General features: G+C 43.5%; 1 protein-coding gene across 2 annotated transcripts in view; it reads right to left on the bottom strand.

Annotated features, from left to right (window-relative positions):
• srgap1a (SLIT-ROBO Rho GTPase activating protein 1a) overlaps window positions 1-23,954 on the bottom strand; it is a 78,980-nt gene that overhangs the window by 30,150 nt on the left and 24,876 nt on the right. For both annotated transcript variants that reach the window (XM_030789932.1, XM_030789931.1), the window contains exons 2-8: window positions 22,585-22,780; window positions 15,424-15,586; window positions 9,946-10,008; window positions 6,471-6,653; window positions 5,094-5,222; window positions 2,380-2,601; window positions 1,593-1,694 (exon numbers count right to left, since the gene is read on the bottom strand). In XM_030789932.1, the coding sequence (XP_030645792.1) occupies window positions 1,593-1,694; window positions 2,380-2,601; window positions 5,094-5,222; window positions 6,471-6,653; window positions 9,946-10,008; window positions 15,424-15,586; window positions 22,585-22,780 (1,058 nt within the window). The remainder of the gene's footprint in view (window positions 1-1,592; window positions 1,695-2,379; window positions 2,602-5,093; window positions 5,223-6,470; window positions 6,654-9,945; window positions 10,009-15,423; window positions 15,587-22,584; window positions 22,781-23,954) is intronic.

Here is a 23,954-nt window from a genome sequence, read left to right as displayed (position 1 = left end):
CGCTTTCAAAGCTGGTGAGGACATTGGTCCATTTAGGTTTGAAAGGATCAAGGTTCTAAAGAGCACTGATCATCGACCCGGTGATGAAAGACCCTTAAAAAAAAAAGCCACGTCCAGGGAAGTTCTCATCCATCTGCTGTCACAGAAAAACATCCTGCTCATGAATATATCCGCTTCACCGGAGCACAAAAGGGCACAAATCACAATGGCTTTACACCATCAGCTTTTCACTACAGTCAGACGTCCAGTCACAAGACATGGTCACACAATGCACATCTCATGGGTAAGAGACTTCAAATGCACATCCAGGAACAGCTGGTCAAATGGTGAAAAAAAAAAAAAAAAAACCCTGCTCAGAACATCAAAAAAACAAGACAACCAAATTCACGACCCATAATTATCGTTAAGCAAACGCGGTCCGTTCCTTTCAACGCCGGTAAACATGCCCCCCATTTCATACGTGCACAATGGAAATAAGTATGCTTTCAGAAAACCTCTGCGCCTAGAGCATGGTTAAGAACCGTAGATTCTCTGAGACGTGAGCAACTTGCAACAGGGACAATGAGCGCCAAATTACAGCTAGTCCTCTTTACTACTGCATTCCTGGCTGATTGACATGTCCAGAAGTGTGCTTCGCCGCCTTTTTCTACAGCCACGGTGGAGAGAAGAGAGAGAGAGAGAGAGAGAGAGAGAGAGAGAGAAAGAGAAAAAACACAGAGCACGGAGGAGTGATGGGAAAGAGAAGATAAGAAAGAAAAAAGTTGGGGCAGATGTGAAGCGCTCGTCTGTCGGTGAGGCGCTCGGTTTGATGGACGTGATTACACTGTGGAAGACGGCTGAAAGCAAGAAACCCTTTTTTTCCAGCCTGTGGGGTTTTATTTAGTGAGCACTCAGGCATGCAGCCCGAAGACAGATTAAAATGTAGCGGTCTGAGATGAGCTGCAGAATATAAAACTTAATTAAAGACTGACAGAGTTGGAAAATAAAGAGACAGAGCTGAAGGTTAGCTAGAGGACACAGAAACCCTGCAGAGAGGAAACCAGCACAGAATAATCCTTGAAAAAACTATTTTATGATTGGCTCCTACTGACTGAATGCCTGACTGAAGAAGTCTGACTCTATGATCTCAAGTCATGCAATAGAGAGTTCTTGGGGTAAACAGTACAGGGGGGGAGATATCACGGGGGGGGGGGGGGGGGGGGTCTTTTAGTTAGTTTTAGAGGCATACTAAGCTTAAAAACAAAGACCTGTAGAGTCGAAATATATTTTATTTTCTCTCTTTTTGGGCAAAACTGGATTTTCGATGGCTTGTTTGATAGCATGCAGAGTTGTTCAGTTAACTGAAAAAATATTGCTTTGTCAAACATCCCACACAGAACACTGGCTCTTACATATGACTGGGAAGGTTTAATTATCCAGTACCATTACTACTCTATTAACACAATACCATACGATCACTGTAAATATCATCCCTCTGGGTAAAAAAGCGGATACCACCTCTTCTTATGACATAAGCTTCTCTCAGCAGAAACGCCTGTCATGCATGTTATGAAGAGTTTGAGTAGTTGATGCGTTTCCAGATGACGTCTTACCTCTTCGTTTTCGATTTTCAGCGTGGCCAGGCGCGACTGCAGCTGCTGGAACCTCAGCATTAGCTCCGCCTGCACTGGTGGCTGGGCCGTAATCTGACACACCTGGTAGGACGAGGAGAGCGTCACATGACAGGATGTCCACGTCATTTAACAATCAATGTCTACAGCCAGCACGATATTAATCCTCGTTAAGACTGGGCCGCAGTTCTTTTTACTGACCCAGAATCCAGACAACCACAAAACAATGCTGTAAACAACATTGTAAAACTAACACAGACATGATATCAGTGAGAATGGGGCCAATTATGGAGCAACATTCAATAAACTTGCACTACAAAAACAGCTAAGGGGGTGTGGGGGGGGGTAAGATGCGATTTGTTCCTGGCTCTGTCTGTAGGAATCACATTGGCAGCTTGGACACATTAAAGCCAGGAAATGAAACAACCCACACCACATTTAATTTGGCTTTCTGTCAAACATTTTGCCTACTCCATGCAGCACGAGAGCTAAAACGAGGTGTGCCGAAAAACGGCAAGAAAAAGGAAAAAGAAGAGAGAAGGGAAGAGAGGAGAGGAGAGGAGAGGAGAAACACACACACAATAGAAATTTAAACGACGGCATTAACGTTGTACTTGTGGCGTCGGAATGTTTAGCGCAGTGACTTCTCATTTGGCCAGTAAATAAAAATATCGACCTTTCCTCTGTTTAAAAAAAAACAAAAACAACAAAAAAAACCCCACATACAATATTTGACTGATTTTATTTGCTGATTCTTTGGTAGACTGACCTCATCTCCCATATGTGCCTGGAACTCAAATTTGGCAGGCGGGCAGAAGGCGGTGGGGTACATCTCCATGAACCGCTGCCGGTCGCTGCGAGGATCCAAACTGTCCACCGCGTTCTCAATGATGTCCAGTCCCTCGTGGCGAGACGTCTCCAGATTGTATTCCGCCGAGAGGTAGGTCCGCAGCGCCCGGTTCAGACTGGCGTGGTATCCCAAATCACAGCACTGCACGGTTCACAAAGAAAGGAACCAGATTTTCATACATCCATAGACCTATGTAATTCCAAATCCCTGCGTGTCTGAGCCGTTACTTGTACTGTGTGGTCTTAACCACTAATGAAAACTGAACAAAAAAATTAGCGGTAGCTGCTTTCGCTGTGTCGTAATTGTCACGTTAAGTTAAGATAATAGCACTTCACAAGTCAATTAGCCCTTTCAGAAAAATGGCCCAAATTATACAAACTGCTATCAAATAACACCTTGGTAATTATTTGGCAATCAAACACTCTATGAAGCATTGGCATTTTCTACGGCCAAAATAACTGATGCTGAGAATGCTTTTGAACGTTCGGACGAGGTCAAGAGATTTTGCTCTTGGCTAATGTCTGATACATTAGCCCTAAACGGGGCGGTTCGACACACACTCTTATCAGCCCCTGTCGGCCTGACAATACTCATTTTCCTTCATTTGACCAGCGCTGCAAGCCCTTATCTTCAAATGACTGGCTCTGCGCTGAATACAGAGCCTTTATTTGGCCTTGGATTCTTAGTCTTAGTCATGGAGGTACTGCCTGGCAGCAGCTACTCTGACCTAAACCTTGGTGAACTGATACAAATGATCATAATTCTCGTTAAATTCAGATAGAGGAAAGTGAAGTAGACACAACATGAGTCATAGGAGGGGAAAATGACTCTACTGGACTCTTAGGTTGGTGTAAACTTTTTCAAACTTGGAGCATTCTGATTGGCTTGTTAGACGGTGATGCAGGATAGTCACATGAGTCATAACGATGACTGCGTATGCTCGTATACACACATTTCCCTCGGGGGGCTCATGGGCGTAGTTAATCTACACTCTCTCTCTTTCTATCTTTGAGCTTTCCATCTCTCTCAACAGACACCCGGTTGAGACAGCCCATCTCGAAGGAAGCAGAAATAAACACCAAATCCTAAGATTTCAGGGAGGCTTTACAGGCAGACGTAGGTGGGAGGAGGAGGAGAAGGAGGAGGAGGGGAAAAAAGACTCAATTTTAGCTAACAGCATGTCACTGAAGCAAGGTCAAATTCCCTCTCTCCTTCAGGAGAGTGTCTGGAATACAGAACGGATGCATCATCTGAAATACTCCCTTCTCCTCTCGCTCCCTGAGGAGGCTCCAAGCACTGGTTCATTTGCTTTTTGGAGACGAATATAATATTCCGAGAGGCCCAGTTTACAAATAAAATATCTTTTTTGGCTGGTCTAGGTCAGGATGACTGTAGTATTCAGAATGAAGAAAGGTTTTCTGCTGGGTGAACAGGAGAGGGTTAGGCTTACTTGGGCCTGGGTTTCCTTCAAAAAGCCAAGCAATTCACAAACAAATTTCAAGACCAACTGCAACTTTTTCATCCATTCAGACAATATTAATGCATACAAACCTCACATGAAAGCTAAGGAATAGAACAGCAAACGCCTTAAAGTGAAACAACGGATCTACTACAGTAACGTAAAAGATTCTTAGGATTCTAACAGAAAACTCAGTTTCTAATACTACAAAATTTCAACTTTTCTTAAGCATAAAGCACCACGATTTTCATTCAAGAGGCCAAGTCTTCCATCTGTCTGTGACTACATGCTGTTCAAAGTGTTTACCACGTGGTTGGGGAGAAGGGTACAGCACCAAATGAGCCAAAAACTGAAATCAAACGGCGGGAGTTTTCATCTCGGTCTTTGACGGTCCTGTGTCCTAAAGGCACTTGTTGAAACCTGTCACCATCACACCTCCTTTAGCCAATTAGCTTCCATTTAGAGACAACATGTCAAGTTAATTAGCTCAATTAGGTGACAACACCGTACTTGACAGGAAACATAGACCTCCACTGGACGCTTGTGGTCCACAGGACGGTGCTACACGCGGATTTAGGCACTCTGAGTGTTGGTTTAGGCTATAGCTCATATAATATCATAAATTATCGACATCAAATTTAGGACTGTCTACCCACAAGCTCTGAATAACCAGCATTTCCCCAAACCTTTTCCATAAGTGCAATATCAATCCATGACTCTGTCCCATGCTGCAAATGCCCTGTTAAACTCATCATATTAGACAGAAACGGATATTAAAATGTCTTCAAAGGCTTCTGAAAATGTCTCTTAATAACAGATATTCTCTTGTGTAATGCGACAGATGCCAAAAAAAAAAAGAACGCAATTTACCTCAAAGTGCTTTTGAAAACCCATCTTTTTCTGTCTGGAGACGACAGCATTTTGAGTCTTAAAACTCAAATGTAAGCACTGTCTTTGTGACAGATTCATAGCATAGCCTTTGCTTTTGAGTGTTCAAATTCTTCAAGATCAAAGCAGAAGTAACACAGAGAGATTTAACTGGGTATTACTGACACGACAAGAAATGAGGAAGGATTCATTGTCATCTATGGTTCACATCTCCTCACTCTGCAACTTTTCATCAAAGTTTCTTCGACCAAAAATAATACAGTCAAATCACTTTTCCATTACTTACGTCAATTAAATCGGGCAAGTCGTGGATGTAATATTTAAAAACAGAGGAATTGGTGGCTTCCAGTGTCAGCAGATACTCGTTCCGAGCTTTGATGGATTTCAGCTTGTTCTCAGAGTACTTGGCTTGCCTCTTGATGGGTTAGAAAGAGAGAGAGAGAGAGAGAGAGAGAGAGAGAGTGAGAGAAGACAGAGAGAAAAGAAAACATATTGAGCGAAGAACTTCTGTTTTTCTTTTTTTTTTTTTTTTTTCTTTTTGGTACGTTTGGACTTTTTTTTTTTAAATGTTTTTGTACGCTCAGGCTTGCTAACATCTTTAGCCAGATGACTAGCGAATGCTCACTTCCAAAAATATACGATGCCTGAGCATCATCTAAGAAATACGTTAAGACCAAAACAGAATCAAGCAAATCAGAGACAAACACAGCTGTATGACATATCAGAGTGGTTTTAAATGAAGTCAGATGAAACAAATATCAAAAGGATACTGGGCAGAGCTATTTCTTCTCTCTCTCTCTCCTCTCTCTCCCAAGTTTTAGTCATCATTTAGACTTCTGCTCTGTCTGACCAAAAGCACAGTGAGAAGGCCAGACCTCCAGATTTGAATCACCTCACAGCACTGCTTTCCAGGAAGCGTAAAAAAATGTAAAAATGTCCTCCCCACAGCCGTTAAATCATTTGTTACAGTGTGTAAAAGAAAAACAGGCCAGCACAAAGCATAAAACCTGACTGTTTTCACTGTGACAGTGTGTGCGTGGAATACTTTGCTTCCCACGCTTCTAGTGACGAGGCGGTCGCTTGACATTTCAACACACTGTCTGACGTGTCGGGAATGTGACACACAGACGTACAAAAAAAGTTCTACTCTTTTTCTACTTTTTTTTTTTTTTTTGGTTTCCAGGAAGATCTGATCTAAAGTAACACAAACCTCCTGAGTATCACAAGACACATTTTCTTTTAATAAAATGCAGTATTGTTCAAAAATGTCCCCAAAAAATTATTCTGGCCTCGAAACTGAGAGATAGACACTCCTGCACAGTTCTGTGATGGGCGGTCCAAATAAAATACCATACAGAATTATTTACACCTCAATATTAAACATACACGTGTTCATGAGCTCTTATGAGTTTTGCTTTATTACTGAAATATGAATTGCTTATAAAGGACCATTATGCAAACATTTGCTTACACCATATATAGTGAACTGGCTACACAAGCGGTGCAGTACATTACGAAAAACTGCATTTTATCCATGGAAACTCTATAAGTCTTAACTCTTCATTTATTTATTTATTCATTTATTTATTTAGATCAATCTATGATATATTGATCAAAATAAAATCTTAAGTGGCTTTGCTGTGTTTCTTGTTTACTTATTTACCTTCTCCTTCATCTTCTCGATCTTCTTCACCGAACTTCGCCTCTGGTGTTTGTCCTCGTGGCGAATGCTGAAGACGGGATCTCCCGTCCTGCCAATCTGCTTCTCCTCCTGCTTCTCCGCCTCCTTCAGCTTGCTCTCAGCGCTGATGCTCTCTGTGTGGTACATGTGGTAGGTTTTCATCACCTGCGTGGTCAAAAAAGGTCAGGGGTCAAGAGCCCGAAAGCCATTCGTTAAGCAAGCCGCTTTGAGCCCATACTTTGCTTTGAACCGTCGACTCATCACAGATCAGTTCGCTTCTCGCGCAAACGGGGTCTCGTACAGAGAGTTCACTGTTTTCTGTCCCTGAGTGCATGCGTTTGCGTGAGGGAATCTGAAATGACCTTGGAAACAAAGAACAGACGGTACATCAGAGGACCGACCATCACGTGCCGTCCCGGGAGTGCAGGTTACAGTTAGCTGGCCTTTTACCCACTGCAGCATATGGAATTACTACACGCCGCGGAACGACCAAAAGCGTACTCCATCAGAGGGTCCCATCCCGGTTATGAGGGGAAATACAAGCTTTTAATGAGGCTCAGAAGGACACCACTTCACCCACCCCCACCGTCTCGCTCCACCACAGACCACAAACGGAGAGCGGCCGACAAATCAACAATCAAGCGCTGAAAGAAACACAGACTGAGACGATTACAAGAACTGCAGCTTTAAGTGTTTGAAGTCAGCAGAACTGATGAACGTGGTAAGAGAAAAAAAATGCGGTTGTTTTAAGGTTATAACCCTCACTTTGCGTATTAGGAATCACTTTTCATGCTAAAAAGCAGACTCCCCGCTAAGAAATCCATTATTGCTCCGCGACGACTAAAAGCTACTTCCTATTGCTTTGAGTCATTGTTATTGTGAAGTGGGGGGATATTGCTCACATTCAAAAGACTTCGATGTCAAGCATTCGGAAATGAGTCAGAGGACACAACATGGTACTGGAAGTTAATTATGAATCTAAAACAATCCATCATTACAGTGCAATCGCTCACATCGCTCAGAACAAGCAATGCTGAACCGAGTGGGCGTGAGATTTGTCATAATACAAAAGCAGCTAATCAGACTCAGCATGTGAGATCTACAGGCCCAAGTTTCCACTAACACAAATACATCCTTCAGAGGAGAGGAGAGGAGAGGAGAGAAGAGAAGAGAAGAGAAGAGAAGAGAAGAGAAGAGAAGAGAAGAGAAGAGAAGAGAAGAGAAGAGACGAGACGAGACGAGACGAGACGAGAAGAGAGCTCATGATGAAAATGGAGAGGATGAGAAGTAATTGAATGACAGAACAGGAACAGGGAGAAGAGAGCAAGAGGTCATCTAACTCTCCATAGTTCCCAAGGGTCCAGTGTCCGATTTAAGGTGACTGACCCTGAAGCAGCTGGAGCTAACCCATTTCCTTCCAGACCACTCAGCCGAAGGTCAATCCAGGGCATAATTATTGTATTCTGCGACTGTGGAATCATAATGATGTCTATATTCATAATGCATGGTACAGTAAAGCCTCAATTAGATTCAAAACATAGCCTGTCCATAAAATTTTCAACAAAAATAATTATTGCTTATGGAAGCATTCAGTAGGAGCCAGGTTCCTCTGGCCTGGTTTGGTTGGGTCTGTTCCTCAGAGGTTGTATAATTAGAAACATTACTAAAATGTCCATCCCACGACTGGCCCAGTTCTTTACTTACTGGTCTGGAACTGTGTGCACTTGTGTTTGTGTGTCTGCCCTTTTTTAGAAGGACCGATTTAGAATTGTACCAGACCTGTTATTTTACTGGCTGTGGCCTGCAGGTTGCGTGGAGGGTTTCTGATGCAACAAGCTTGTGGAGGACTTCTTTTTAAAGGGTAAATCAGGTCAATGGCGTTAACGAACACATTCTTACTTTTTTCAACACGCCTGTGACACGCAAAACGATCACAAAAGCCAGCGTTACGTATATTTAATAGCCATTTTCTGGTTATTTAAGCACTCCTCTGCTTCCAAACAGAAAAGAGTGTTGGGTAAGTAACAACTCTTCTTAGTGGTTTTCTGCATTACGTTTATTTTCTTCAAAGACTCTGTCAAAAAATAAACCATGGGCTTCTTTTCCACATTTCTGCTCAACTCGTCAAATGCAAGCAACTGAGGGTAAGCCATTACAAACATTAACTACATACAGTGGTCTCAGACTCCGAAACGAATGTGATATTTACTCAGCCTCTGGTAGGCTGTGATTGGCTGAGGGTTGATGACATTCAGAGCCAAGTGGATGAGTAAATTCTAAGGAGAGCAAGACTGGTGTCCTTGGATACGGAGGAAGATAACTCATTGGTTATAAGGGTAGGGTTATCTAACAGGCCAAGAGAGATTGAATATACAGCTGCTCAAGGACCAGCAAACAATACTGAAAGCTTTCAAGGCCAGAGGAAGCTCTTTATACATTCCACTCATCGGCTGTGTCATTTCCTGTGTGGTGCATTTCTTTGATTTACTGTCACTCATTATCAGGGGTCTGTCTGATCTGGGACGGTTTTAGAGTCTTATAAATCCGCTGTGCTAGACGTTCATTGCATCTGGAATGTAAACACAGCGAGGCGTTTAATGTTTTACTGTGATTATGGGCGGAGAAATAAACTCACTACAATTCTAAATAGCGATTTCGCTGTAAAATTAACACTGAGCGAGTGAGCGTGGATTTAACGCTGTCTTTGTAATACTGGTCTTTTTATGGTGCAGTGACAAAACTGGCAAACAGAATCTAACAACGCGACTCAGGCGTAAAGTAGACCTGGCGCATCAATTAGCTAAAATTAAACGGCAGGTTTACGTTCGCGGACAGACTACCGTACACGACAGTTCTTCTGTTTGCTGCTGCGGGTAACAGCCGAGCATAAGTTAGCATGTTATTACAACAGTGGCGGACGCAAGCCAGGCATGAATCTTCAGCGACCGTTTTTACCAGACGTGACAGCCGCAATTAAAGCAAAGGGGAATTAACTATTGATTAGCAGTTTAAGAGCCAGGTTCTTCCAAGGTCAGTGATGTGGAAAGGCTTCCCTGGACTGCTGGCAGCTCAAGAGCCGTGTAACTCCCCCTGCAATGGGCTGCCGGATATGCTTATTAGTGACTGTAGCTTATGACAGCAGTCGCCTGGGGCTATTCTCCGCTGGAGGATGTGGTCATGAATTCCTATGACTTCATAAACTCTCATTGACAAACAACAGCACAGTGACTGTGACCGCTGGTGGTACCACATGTGAACTGTTCTTTACTTATAGCTTCCTCATTTCAATATCTTAAATGAGGAGATGATCCCATCCCACCCCACCCCCTCCCCCAAGTAGATTACACTTCAGTTTACTAAGGAAAGCATATCAGCATTAGGAATGTGGTTTTGATTCAGTGTGGTACAGCTTGACATCTCCCGAGTGAGAAAAGCAATGTAACATGCAAATACTTACAGTGTAGAGCTCGTTGAGGACTTTCATCAGATCCTCTTGTAGTTGAAAGGTTATCTCTTTACTCTGAAATGAAAGACAGAGAATCCTTCAACACAGCGAACAACTGTTATCAAACCACTCTACTGAAACTGACAAAAGGTTTGACAGAATTGTCTCACGCTCAACTAAACAAATGGAGCACAGCTTGGTTCACTCTGTGTGTGTGTGTGTGCGCGCTTACGTATGTAGTTGGCGTACATATGAGAGCAGTCATACAAATACTTTAATGAGAGACAGAAAGGCCAATGACACACAAAGGCCAAAAATTCACAGTAGCACAGATGTGAATTCAAACTACAGTGTCAAAGAATTAGCGTAATGCTACTTGACATACGCCTGAAACCACAACGATCACAAGTACCTTATGTGGTACACTCTCATTGCTGACGGTCTTTCAGTCCCTAAACAGTTTCTACAAAATGTTTGTTTGGGGTTTTTTTTTTCTTTTTTTTTTTAGTGTTTTTTAATGATTTCAATCTATTTAGTAGATAGTACATATTCAGCCAATATCCTCTTAACTGTTGGCAGAAAAAAAAAAAAAAAATTGCACACTTCAGCAGAAGCTCTGTAGATTCACAAGAAATGTATAGAATCAATAAGTCAGATGCGACGTGGCACTGACATCGGTTTGTGTGGATTACCTAGGCTATGGTGAAGTCTTTCTGTCTCACAGGGCACTCTAGGCTCTTGCTAACCCAATTATTCCTCCACTAATCTGATTCTGCAAGCCCTTCCCAGCAATGAGCTGTTACACTGCAAGTCAATCTCTTCACTACGCCTGCACGAGACAGCCCGCTCTCTGCTTCTTAGGACACGTCAGTAATCCACTGTCACTGAAAACAGAACAACACGGTCACTTAAGACAATGGCGAAGACACGGAGGAACTTTTCCGAGTCCTTATTATAAACGAGTGGATTCAGAATATAATACTCTATTGTATAAAGAATAGATCTATGTTTATAAACAGACATGAAGGTTTCCGTCTTAGGCAGGCATTTAGCCCAACCCTGTAATTCAAACCAGTGGTTTCTGGAATGAAAGAGCAGCACACACGTGTCAGCTGGAGGTCAAGTTCTGTGCTAATCCAGCTAAATGCCAGCATATCCACCCTACACCCACTTGTCCTGCCTGGGCCCGGCATACAGAGAGCCCAGGGTGGGGAACAGCTAGGTGTGCTGGAGGATCCTTGCTGTGACTTAGGGCACCTGGAGAGAGTATTTATGTTATTTCTTCTTATCGGTTTTTACTCAGGTTCACTTCTTTTTTGTGTTTTGACTCCTCTTATCCTCGTGTGATTCGGTTTTTGCAGTTAGTTCTCTCATATATATTTTCTCTCTCTCCCTCTCTCTTTTTTTTTTTTTTTTTTTTGCCGGCACAGGATTTTTTGTACACGTTTGCGTGATATAATGTTACACAGTTAGTGATCTAACTTCACAGCCATGCTAAAAACCAGCTCTTCCTTTGTGCGACTCAACAGTACAGTACAGGCATTGTCCAGGCACGCAGACCCAAACACACTGAGCATTAATCACCAGCCTATCCGAGGTCTCTTTGGAATGAGACGTCCCTTTGGGCTGACCTGAGAACCACCCCCCCGCCCACCCATCTTTTTACTGTTCACGCTCCTATTCAAAGACAACTGACAAACAGTCCTAGCAAAGAACCATACACCTAAAGCTGACTCAGTCATGCCCGTTTAGGAGGCAGTCATGCGTGATGAATAAGAACGAGAGATTTGGAAGCAGGAGTAGTTTGGCCAATGTCATCCAGAGTTATGAGTTGAGTCTGAGTTCCTGTGGCTAGCTAACATGAGCCAGTCCGAGTGAAGCTTCATTAAATGTGTAGGAGGGAGTGCAGATTGACTGATGAAGACTTTGAAGGCTTTGAAGTATATTCACTCCAGCTGATCTTTAAACAGATTAGGTGATATGTACACAGAACTGTTTTTTTTTTTGAGAGTGAGAGAGAGAGCTCAAAGCACTTTGCTTTGAAAGAGCAAACCGGTCTTTAACGACAGCAAATGTTTTAGCCCTCACAGGGCTAAACCAATAGCTAAACGCAGACAAAACATATATTACTGTACTACCTAAAGTTTAAAGGTTTCGGTCCTAAACATAAATAACTGTCACACACTTATATATAATACCAGACAGAACCATCCCAAAAGTCACAATCAATTTGAGAGCGACTAACATGCTCAAATATATGGACATTCACAGACAAAAAGATAGCAGACATTTTGATGACTTGGAAACAAACAAGAACAACATTGGAATATGATCTACCCTGAAAAACCAAAGCCTTCCAGGCTGTTTCTGGGGAATGTTTATGACTGTTTTGGTGAAAATAACAAGATAATTGGCATGCGACCTGTGTCATAACCGCACCAGGGACCCGACGCCCATCTAGCATTGGGGAGTGTGAGCTTCCAATGGCATCTCGTTTTCTCCAGGAGCCCCACGTGTTCTCTCTGGGAGTCACGCATAGGGACAGTCACAAATCACTCTGTGCGAGTATGAATTACTGCGCCATGCAGTAACCCATGCACTTGGTAACAGATTTTATGTGGCAGGCAGTAAATTGTAAAGCTATATTCCAAATGAGGTGTTAGACAATTGCAGTCACTTAATGAACCCATAGCAATTTACTGTATCTACTACCATTTCACATGCTGACTTCACTGCCCTATGGTTCCCAGTCCTACTTCAACAACCGCACAACTGGTCCAACCCATGACAAACCAATCTGATTACTTAGTCAGTGGTTTGATAATTAATTAATCATTTGAATGAGGTGTGGTAATGCTGCATTAGAACGTAACTAAACAACTGAAGTAACATTCTTGTACATTACATGTACATTTTTATCACTGACCTTAAAGCCCATGGTATCAAATGTAATCTAAATTCATCCTACGCAGCTATATTGTCGGAGCTTATTGGTCAACATATGACACATGACTGCAGCGGAATAGATTTATTGGTTGAGAGAAGGGTACCTGGGAGACTCTCTAGCCAGGGTCATTTAAAGACCTGCAACAGCAAAAATACTGCAGTTTTTGGTGTGTGCTGGAAAAGAAAGCTTAAGGCTACTGTGAGAAATAGCCATTTCTTAGAACATTCCAGCCATGGAAAATCCACCTTGAAATTCCTGTGGAATGTGGCTTCCATAAATAAGCAACCAGTGTGTAGAAATCTAGTTATGTAAATTGTGAGGGGGAGAAAAAAATGTATGTGATAAAAACTGTCCAACCGTCAAGGGTGATTATTCACAGAGCCAACGTTTCAGTGACGCTAAGCTTATATCCCAGAGAATGTCTCAACTCTACATAAGGTCACTGTGACATCTCTTTCGACTTGGATCAACTGGTTACAATTTTCACAGTAATGAGTTTCATTACTCCCTGTTATGGTTACAACGGCCACGAGGCTCAAATCATCTCATTCTGTACAGAAACGATCCGCAGACCTCATGAGAGCAGATCACGCACCTGACCCTGACAGAAATCAAAGAGATAAAGAATGAGAGACACTGAGTGGCATGGTAGCAGCTGCGTATACATCGGAATAGCAGACCTGAGGTAACACTGGGGGATTTCCCCTTCTGTTTGTGTCTCATTACTTTGACTGTGTTGTGATCAAAAGCACTGCGGCACACTAATTATAGGCCAACGCGCATTTAACACCCCCGTGTGAGAGGACCCCCCGGTGAGGCAGTTTCAACACCCTGAAGGCGTACCTCCCACCCCTCTTTCTCCTGCCATACCTCTGACAGAAAGACAGACAGACAGACAGACAGACAGACAGACAGAGAGAGAGAGAGAGAGAGACAGAGAGAGAGAGAGAGAGACAGAGAGACAGACAGACAGACAGAGAGACAGAGAGCGAGAGAGAGACAGAGAGAGAGAAAGAATGAGTCCCTGCTGAAAATCAACCATGCCACTTTGCTCACTTTACATCAGTGTCTGGAAAACTACTCCTGAAGTACCATCAGAATCCTCGGATCAGGCCCCCGAGCCCTCCTTAAACCTGATTTACACGGTTCACCCACCATAACTCCCTTTTACAGCCTGCTCAGAGGGGTTTGGTTAGGGAAAAAGAAAACCATGTGAAATGGCTCATTGTTACTGAAGAGACACTTCGACGCAATACAGGTACCGCAAGATTCTGTAAATGAAGCAGATTTGACTCAAAACTGAGAGAAAAGAAAAATCAGTTTTATCTTTTAAAATGGAAGAGACTAATTGACCTTTTCCCGCCTCATACGTCGAGTCTGCAGGCACAGAGAACAGCTGTGTGTTCCTCTGGTTCTTTGTTGCAGCGCATCCTTTAACCTCTGCTACAGAGCGAGAACAACCTGTTATTGTGCGACGGAGCATGCAAAGCAGGGGACTCCACTGCAGATAAAGATGAGGTTACCGTGGTGACATGAACGGTTTGCCTTTTTTCCAACATAAACAAAGGACTCCTCGTTTTTTGTTTTGTTTTGTTTTGTTTTGTTTTTTTTTTCCTCCTCTCTCTCTTTACTCTTCCATCTCTGTCTAGTGGCCAGATCTAGAGTCGTACTGCTGAAACATCTCAGCCTTGTAATTTAGTGTTGCGGTAAACTCATGTGACTCCGGTGAATAAAGGCACATAATCTGTTTTGGGAGTTGCCCCCCTTTTGTGGCGTGCCCTATAAAAAAAAAAAAAAAAAAAAAAGTCAGATGCCGTCTCGGTCACGGGGGCCACAAGACATCAAATGAGTGCGGGGAGCCCTGATTAGGGCTCCATTTTTAGGAGATTTTTGGGAACCAAACCACAGTCGAGTAACAGAGGACCATATGGCCAGACCCACCTCATAAATCTGAGAATTACACACTCTCGCACAAACATCTCGTGCCACAAAAATATGGGCACAAGGATCCTGGTTTATCCCTGTGTAACTCTTTAGAAGATCAGGCCTGTGCAGGGAGTGCTTAAAGTAGTGAGCTCTAAGTAAAAAAAAAAACACAAAAACAAAAACAAAAAACACCCTGAGATCAGACATAGGGCTTTACAAATGCCTTTGGGTTTTTTTTTTTTACATGGAATCTCGTTTCAAAAAAAAAAAAAAAGTTTAGATACAAAATTAAACTTAGCAAAAAAAACCCAACAAAAACCAGTGAGATTTGCCGACGTGGATGAGAGGGGAGAGGGTAGGTGGAGAGGTGTTTGAAATGTCATTTCCTTCTCTTCATTTCTGGCAACATGTACTGTTTTATCTAACATTCATTAACTTGTAACAGATGGTAGGTGTGCTGGGATAGTGCACTGTGAGGAGGGGGAAATACAGAGCTGCTGTGTTGGGAAATCTAGTCACCTTGAACTTCAAGGACTACGACCTTTTTTTTATCCTTCAGTGTATTGCTCAGTTAAAGACTTTAGCGTGTCAGAAACGCACGGAGGGGAACGTCTAACCTTCTTGAGCAGACGTGTGGAGTCTTCGCTGATCTGCATGAAGCGCATAATGACGTTATTCAGGTAGATGTCACTCAATGTGGCGTGGTCTTTACTCTCCCTCCGCACCTGGTTAAGCAACAGGTACCAGCAGTTTACAGGAGACAGCAGGTTCTGGTCTTTCCTATAAGAGAGAGAGAGAGAGAGAGAGAGAGAGAGAGATTTAAACCATGCTCAGTCACAATGAGAAGGGCATGTTGCCTATCACCTTTCCTCTCTGCAGGTTGTCTGAGCCATCTGTGCACAGTACTCAAAGACTGTAGGAGCTGACAGATCTGTCCTTCCAACTCTCTTCACCTTCCAGGATGTTGAAAGAGCTCTCTGAGTGGATAAACCCACACATCACACAAGCATTAACAGGATGGGTTTTTTTTTTTTCAACCCTTCCCTAGATGATAAGTGCCCTATATACCGTTAAAAGTCTCCGAGTACTTGACAGCATGCATATTCTTCAGCGCTGCACAAGACCAGCAACTTCTGGAAGTTTCCAGAATATATCAACAACACTTCTAGGCCAGAGTTGAGGCAACATTCTGGGTCAGAACCGAAATTAGCCCAGTTCCAAATTCTTTTGAGGGCAGATATTTCTACCGAGTGATTTTGTTCAATTTTGCTACAAACACGACACATGCACCTGTGTCCTGTAATAAGACGCGAGATACAGTGTGTGGGTTTGCGTTTATGTGCGTATGTGCGTGCATGTGTGTATGTCTATACATACAAGAGTGAGAGAAAGAGAAAAAAGAGAAACAGACAAAGAGACAGACAGAGAGAGAGAAATGACCCTGTCACTCTGCTCAGGTATGCATTCTCTCTATGTGACACTGTCTAGAGTAGATTACTGTTCTGGTTTCTCTCTGTGTGACACTATATAGAGTAGATTACTGTTCTGGTTTCTCTCCATGTGACACTGTCTAGAGTAGATTACTTTTCAGGTTTCCCTCAGTGTGACATTGTCTAGAGTAGATTACTGTTTTGGTTTCTCTCTGTGTGACACTTTCTAGAGTAGATTACTGAGCTGGTTTGGTTCTGGGTAGGCAGAACTGAACTCAGGACTTCCGCCGTTCTGACTGGGAACATTCCTGATGCTCCAGAGCTGAGCGGCCAAGAGGGAAAACCGACTAACAGACCAAGTGCTGGAATGTCAGGAAGCATATGGAGGACCTCCTCCATTCCACCGCTCATACCCTCTGGTCTGCGTGGAAAACAGGCAGCGCTTGTCAGCACTACAGGTGACGGTCTGTTACCCGGGCAACTCGTCTCTGACCCGCACCGTTCTCTCACATCCACTGGAAGTGACGAACGGAGAGACAGATAAGATGAAAAATAAAAAGAAAGAAAAAAAAAACGAGGCTCCAAGCCAGCTGAGACAAAAGGTTAATGTTTTCGTGAACTCCCTGATATTCGGGAAAACAGGAAACCAACCTCACATGCAGAATGATGAGATCCGTTAGGGTTTGAGATGAGAAACATTTCACGAACAAGCCCAAGAGATTTAAAAAAAAAAAAAAAAAAAAAAAAAGTGCTGGATTTAAGAGGCAGTCATCTCTGGGCCGGGATAAAATGGATAATCTAATTGAGCTGAAAGCACGGAGGAGACGCATGGTCACAATATGAAGTGCGTGCCTGCTGGGTGGAGAAGAGGAGTTTGACTTCGATTGCAGAAAGAGCTAAGGCAGCCACGTAGGACAGGTCTGTATCCTCTCTGTCAAAAAGCAATTACAGAAAATCCCTTTTCACCGACTATGTCAATTCAGAGTGCACAAGTTCTCCCCTAGTTCTTCATTTAAAATAAACGCAGGACTCACAAACAAATCAAAGGGCTACAATTGTGTTAAGAGGTGCCCTGAAAGAGATCACATGCACAAAAATACATTTACAATGGAACGGCTGTTTAAGTTGCAACTTCGCAGAGCAAAATATGAGAGAAGAAACTGCACTCAGTACAACGTGAGCACATTTCTCTCCTTTGACACACGGGATAACCGACATTAATATAATCAGAGGAGAAAGCTAGGTGTGTCACGAAGCAAGGTTTCTCACTTATCCAGATTAGGCGTTAAGTAAACATGCGAACAGGAGTCCAAAAAAGTGAAGAGAGCCGTGAGTATTAAAACTGGAAAATCCTGACTTCTGAAAGTAGATTTACTTTTTCTAAATGATCTGATTAACCAGATAATCTCTTTATGAAATGAAGGGGTGGGAGGGTATTTTAGTCAGGGGGGAGGCTGTAGAGCCAAGTGGCCCATTTACTCTGAGTGGTGGGCCGCGCTCTGGCCCGTGCACGCTCTATGAGCCAAACGGGACGCTTTACTGAGCTAACAGGGCTTTGGACCTCAGCCGCGGCTAAAGACGGGTTAGAAAACTTCACCAGGAAAAACGTGTTTTAAAAAGCCCGCTCGATGGCTGATTCAGCTGACAGAGAGGACTGGGCTGGTCCCACTCCGGGTCAAAGTGCGATGAAGCCGGTCTGTGAGTGAAGACAGTTTCATTCATGGTGACACACAAAACATGGCTGGATAACTCCCTTCACAAACACAACAGAGTTTAAAACAATCAGAATCATCACCACTCCTCTGACAACCAATTGCAGCAATCTTAACTTAATTTAAAAAAAAAAATAAAAATAAAAAAACCTATGGAGTTTGATTCAGTGCTACAACACAAACTGAATTTAAAAGAAATGCAATGGAATAGCTTGAGTGCTATTCATGGATTACTCTAAAAGTGAGGGGGAGGGTTTTCCAATGTTCACAATGTGGTCCCTCAGAAATGGATGGCAGTTACACTGGGCTCTGCTCCCAGTAATGAGACTACCTGCTGGGTGGAACACACACTGCCTAGACTGGGCAGACACTCACACAAAAAGGGAACTGGCAGATATGTGACCTCCGGGAGTCTGATACGCTATATAATGGAAGGAAACGGACTCAGTGACATTCTAGCCCACAATTGCAGTACTGCAATTAGGAGGCAGGTCAAAAACGTGTGCGTGTGTGTTTGTGTGTGTATACACGTGTGTGTGTGTGCGTGAGTGAGAGAGAGAGAGAGAGACAGAGAAAGTGAGAGAGAGAGAGAGAGAGAGAGAGAGAGAGAGAAACAGAGGAAAACCTCAGGTGGAGACAGAAATCTCATGTCAGGACAGTTGGACAGAGTGAAAGGGAAGAGTGGAGGGAACGAGAGAACCGTTTCCTTGTGCAAACGACAGCACAGAAGAAGGATGCGAACAATGTGCCAAGACTTCTGGGAAAAAAACACACTTTCACTGTTCAGGCTGCAGTCTCAGCAGAGCCCACTCACTTGAAGAGCCATTAAGAGTCTTGCTAGTTCCTCTTCATACTGGAAGATAATTGGACCCTCGAATAGAGGGCAGATGTAGATTCCTACAAGTTATGGGGCAGTCGTTAAAGCCTTTAATATCTGCTGATAACATCTTTCCTTATCAAATTTCTTCCTGGTCTCATAACCTGTGCAGACTGAACGCTGCATATATTCATAGTAATTATTTGTTCCTTTAAATACATTTTCTGCTTTGTCCCAAAATACTATGCCATCTATCTAATGCTCAGCTGAATGAGTCAGTCAGTGGAATACAGAGACTGAGGGAGAAATCATGTCGGGTTTTTCATCAGTCTAAGCAGTTTATTTATCTGTGTTCACTCAGACAGGGTAAAACAGACCAATCTATTGTTCCCCAAACACATGACTATTACAAATGATGCACTAAACAAAAACACTGTCGCTACATTGATTTTACTGGGCTTTGTCTCTAAGGCATGTGCACACTGTAACAGAGGGCCGATCTTCAGTACCTCAGTGCGCTGCGTGTGTGTTTACACGCGCGTGTGCATGTGTGAGTGTGTATATAACAACCAGCATCACCATTTGGAGAGCAAGTCAGTCCAGAGGCCCTCCAGCAGACAAAGGATCATTTGAGCGAATCATACAAAAACATCCCTTTTACTATTAATATTTAACACTGCAATGTAACAGCGACCAGTATCTGCCCAAAAGACGGTGGTCGGTGGTCTGGCCAAGCACAAACATTTGATGGAAATGTTGTATCTTTTCACAGGTTCCCGGGGGGGGTGACAAAAAGACTTCGGCCATAATTAAATTACACCCATCCCTACCACAGTGTCCCTCCCTGAATAAACACCATGAGATGTCTGTTAGCTCTGTAAATAGCCACTGCTGAACACGCTGGCCTGACACTCCTTACACCCAAGGGCTGGGAGCTGAGCCACTGTGTCGCCGTGGTGACAGGGCCCTGTGGGAGAAAGAGGGCCACAGAGCACAAAAGCACTGCTGATCTGGCTAACACACTGTGTGTGTGTGTGTGCGTGTGTGTGTGTTCATGGTGTTTGTCCAGTATTGGAAACAAAACAAAAGTGCTCCACGTGGACAAGCACATAAGAGAGGAGGAGAAACGAGGGAGGAGGAGGAGGAGGAGGAAGGGGAAGAGGAAGAGAGAGACGCTAGGCAGCAGTGTCCTCTCACACAGGAATAACTCTCTTCAGCTACCAGAGACCTCTAACATCGTTTGGGAATTATGAAAAGGTGTGCTTTCCTTACGTAACCACGCAGGGGAAATGAAACAAGTGCAAACAACCACAAAAAAAAAAAAAATTTAAAATCGCCCACGTGCAGCTGACAGATTAGCACTAGGGAGTCTTGACTTAACCTTCTCTATACGCGCACTGCGAAGTACCAGCTGTATGTTCAAGCTTAGTGTCAGAGCTTTATACTAAACATTCCCACTCCGGGCTCCGTTTCCACTGTTGTGGCGGGGATCGCATCAGTTCCCTCCCGGTCGCGTGTTTCCAGGTATAATACATCACGCTTCTGAGCAAGAAGCCACTCACCATCAAACCTGCTCTGGAGCAGGATGGAAAAAAAAAAGACTGATTTGACTTCCTGCCTTGAGATGTAGCTATAATTCCACGGCCTGCCTAAATCACGTCTTCTTCACAAACGCACATCTCGTCTTTTGTCCCAAGACAACTTTAGGGAGAAACGTGGTTGATGTCGTATGCCCACCGGGACAAATCAAATCCTCGTCCAGATCTCTGCGGGCTTCATCACGCTCATTTGTGTCAGGACAAAAAGGTTTAACTCGCAGAAGCGCTCGCGACAGGAGAGGTGCCGATTTCTCCGCTGTGGTCTGGTCCTTCCTGTAGTCCTTTCAAAAGCCCAATGATTAAACCAAATTCTCTGTAAAGACTTTATAATGTGACCTGTTGCAATATCAAACAGATAATCCCTGAATGTTCCACTCAGAGCTGCTAAGCCGGAGCCCATGGTATTCTCTAGTGCCGGAATGCCAGATAATTACAGTCCCATTTGAGATCTCATTTTAATGCTAATTCAGCTTCTCACACACAGCGGGACTAATCTGGCTTTAACTTCCACTGTTTCAGTAAAAGCACTGCGTACAGAACTTTTAATCCTCTACCAAAAACCTGCGAAATGTTCAGAGTTCAGGTTTGGTCATTCCCTCAAACTTTTTTTTTCTTTTCTTTTTCTTCCCGAATACATATATATGAGAGTGAAGCACGTTAGCTGTTTGCTTTGACACGGAAGCCGAGCATCTCCTGATGGATTAAGAAGTTTCTGAGATGTTCTCCTGAGCCGGGTTTGAATGTTTACACTGTGAACGTGCGGTCCGAACTCTGCATCGAGCTGTGTTAAAACCACAGAGGTCTACGACCGCGGCGTCGCTTCCCCCCCCCACCCCCACCCCCAGCTGTGCACACAGCTGCTAAAACCATTCGGACTCCAGTCAGCCGCTCTCTCGTCTTGTTTGCAGAGGCGGACGGCAAACATTCGTTTTATTTTTGTTCCTTCCACCAGTTCAAACAATATGCAAATTACCGGTCTTTTCCATAAGCAGACTCCGACGGCATAATGAGACCGCATGCATGCTCTAAATGGATGTCAACATTCCAGGTGACTCATCACGCCAGGCGAAAAAAAAAAAAGGCAAAAAGAAAACAAAAAGAAAAACACAGCTTGTGCTAGACCATATGTGAAATGAGAAGATGAACTATCACTAAGCCTGGGGACCTCCAATCATTCCTTGATGTGTCATCGCATTTCATTGGACTTGGAAGGACACACTGCTCAGGCTGCTTCTACAGTCACATGAGATGTTTGGTCTTGCAATGCAAAACCGTGATGGTCTCCAGTGGACCGTGACATAACAGATGTTTGTCGGAGGCAACATCTTATTTCACACCACTGTCGGCGAATCGAAAACCACTATATGAAACGCTATGACGTCAACGCAGTTTATGGAGATCTTCATGCAACGATTAATGCTATAAAACACAGTCATAGTGTTAGGACGAACGTTGCGAAATTCAGAAAGTAAATAATGTGGAGTGTTCGTATCAAACAGAAGTTACAGTCATCTTCACCTTTACTTTCCAAAATGCATTGCTACGCTTTACATCAGTCTGACTGCTGAGGAAGGGATGGAAAATCGAGTGTTAAGCTGGTTCAGAAAGCACCTTTTTTTTTTTTTTTGCCTTTTGACTCTTTTCTGAGGAGAAACTATAAAGGTGCGAAAGGAACATCAAAAACGTCTGGGAGAAAGATAAAATTGCGGATATGAATTTCTTGCATCAGGCCAAACAGTCATGCTTGCCCTCTCACAGGATATTGCATTTCAATTCTCCCTGTTTATTTATTCATACAGGAATAAATACATTTTTCAAAAATCTTGTGGAAACCACTTTTCAAAATTTCGTTTCACTCAGCTGGAGTGAGGAAATGAGCAGTCTGACATCAAAATTCAATATCCGGGTGTGACATTAATTAACGTTCAATAAACAGAAAAAACAAGATAACGGTTCTGTTTCCCTCGCGTCTTAATAATATCTACGCTTCAAATGCAAAACTGATCACTCACAGTCACAATGGAATGTGAATGTCAACAGGAATCATGTCTGGCTATTCACCTTGGCTCCTCAACTAGTTACTGACACCAACCTTAACAGGAAATGAGACATACTGTCAGATTGAGAGGGACGTGATATAAGGTATATAGAGAGATAAGGTGCTTTCTCAGCCATAGAAACATTCACACACACACACATATATATACAGACAGACACTTACTTATACTGTTGGTGGTCCTTGGTGCTCCTGGTCTTGGCCATGAAGCGTTCGGCCAGTTTCTCCAGGTTGCGCGAGTACTCCATCTCAATCTCCGATTTCTTGCGGAAGAAATCCTGCAAGTCCTGCAGGAGCTGCACCCTCATCTCCGTCTGCTGTTCCAGACATTTCTGCTGCTCCACCAGCTGAGCTCGAATCTCTGCATTCACACAACAGAAAAAGAGTCTCAGTCAGTAGATCTGGACGTTATCAATACACACTCATCAATATCCTCTCACGTACATGTGAAAACTGTCAGTGGATCTCAGGAGGCCAGGGGAAAAAAAAAAACCCCAAAACAAAACAAAAATCAAACAGATTCTTCTGTGCCTTGTGCAGGTTAATGGTGTAGCTCAAGAACAAATGCTGGAGATGGGAGAGATCTGGTGCCGGTCGCAAATGTCACCGTCCAGCGTAGCTCACGTGTCTCCAGTTATCGTGCGATCAGATAGGCACGGCTCAAGAAAGAGAGCCAGCGCTGTAATGTGACAGCTGTCTCTGCATAAGAGCAGCCTGCCGCTCTGTGCAGACATCCAGGCCTGTTTCCTGTGGCGCACAGGCAGAGGTGATACAGATCTCTCAGGTGGACTTTGTGTGCTTCGTCAAGGCACAGGGCGGCACAGATGAATGGGGCTTGGATACTGACCATCACCTAATTACTAGTTCACAACACCGCCCTCTACCATATTCCATTCCTCAGTGTGTGTGTGTGTGTGTGTGTGTGTATGCTTATGAGAGTGAGTCTGTGGGTGTGCATGTATGTTTGCTGTTGTGAATGCGTGTGTGTGTGTGTGTGTGTGTGTGTATTTGTGAATGTGTGAGTGTGTGTTTCTGTGTGCACGCTTCAGGGGTTCCAAAGTCACATGTTAACACCACAGCTCTCTGCCTTCCTCCATTAAACGGGGGCTCTCTTAGCAAAATGAGCTCCAGTTTACCCATGTGACAGCTCACCTGTCACACCGACTAGAGCTCATTAAATTTGCAGCCCTCCGCAAAACAGCCCGGTTCCCCCACAATGAGCTGCACGCGCCGAATGCCTCTCCGGTCAGTCCCCAGGGACTCTGACCAGGTTTAATGTATTTCCCATAATGTGATAGATCTGGCTGTGCCATTTCCTCCTGCAGTAGGTCACAGATTAATGACATGTTTTAATAGAACTCGAGCACAGATGAAAAGGGCCAAAAAAAAAAAAAAAAAAAAGACTTTTATTCAAAACGTGAGGCCCTTACACGACCCCGTTTCTGTGATCCAACATGAATATTAAGATTTAATAGCATAAACAGGCATAAGAACCTCATTCAAATATCAATCACTTCTGATCCCATAGCACAGAT

This window comes from Chanos chanos, chromosome 13, assembly GCF_902362185.1.
Source record: "Chanos chanos chromosome 13, fChaCha1.1, whole genome shotgun sequence".
NCBI classification, from domain to species: Eukaryota; Metazoa; Chordata; class Actinopteri; order Gonorynchiformes; family Chanidae; genus Chanos; species Chanos chanos.
Note: the sequence above shows the minus strand (reverse complement) of the source record. Positions and strands in the feature narration are given on the sequence as shown.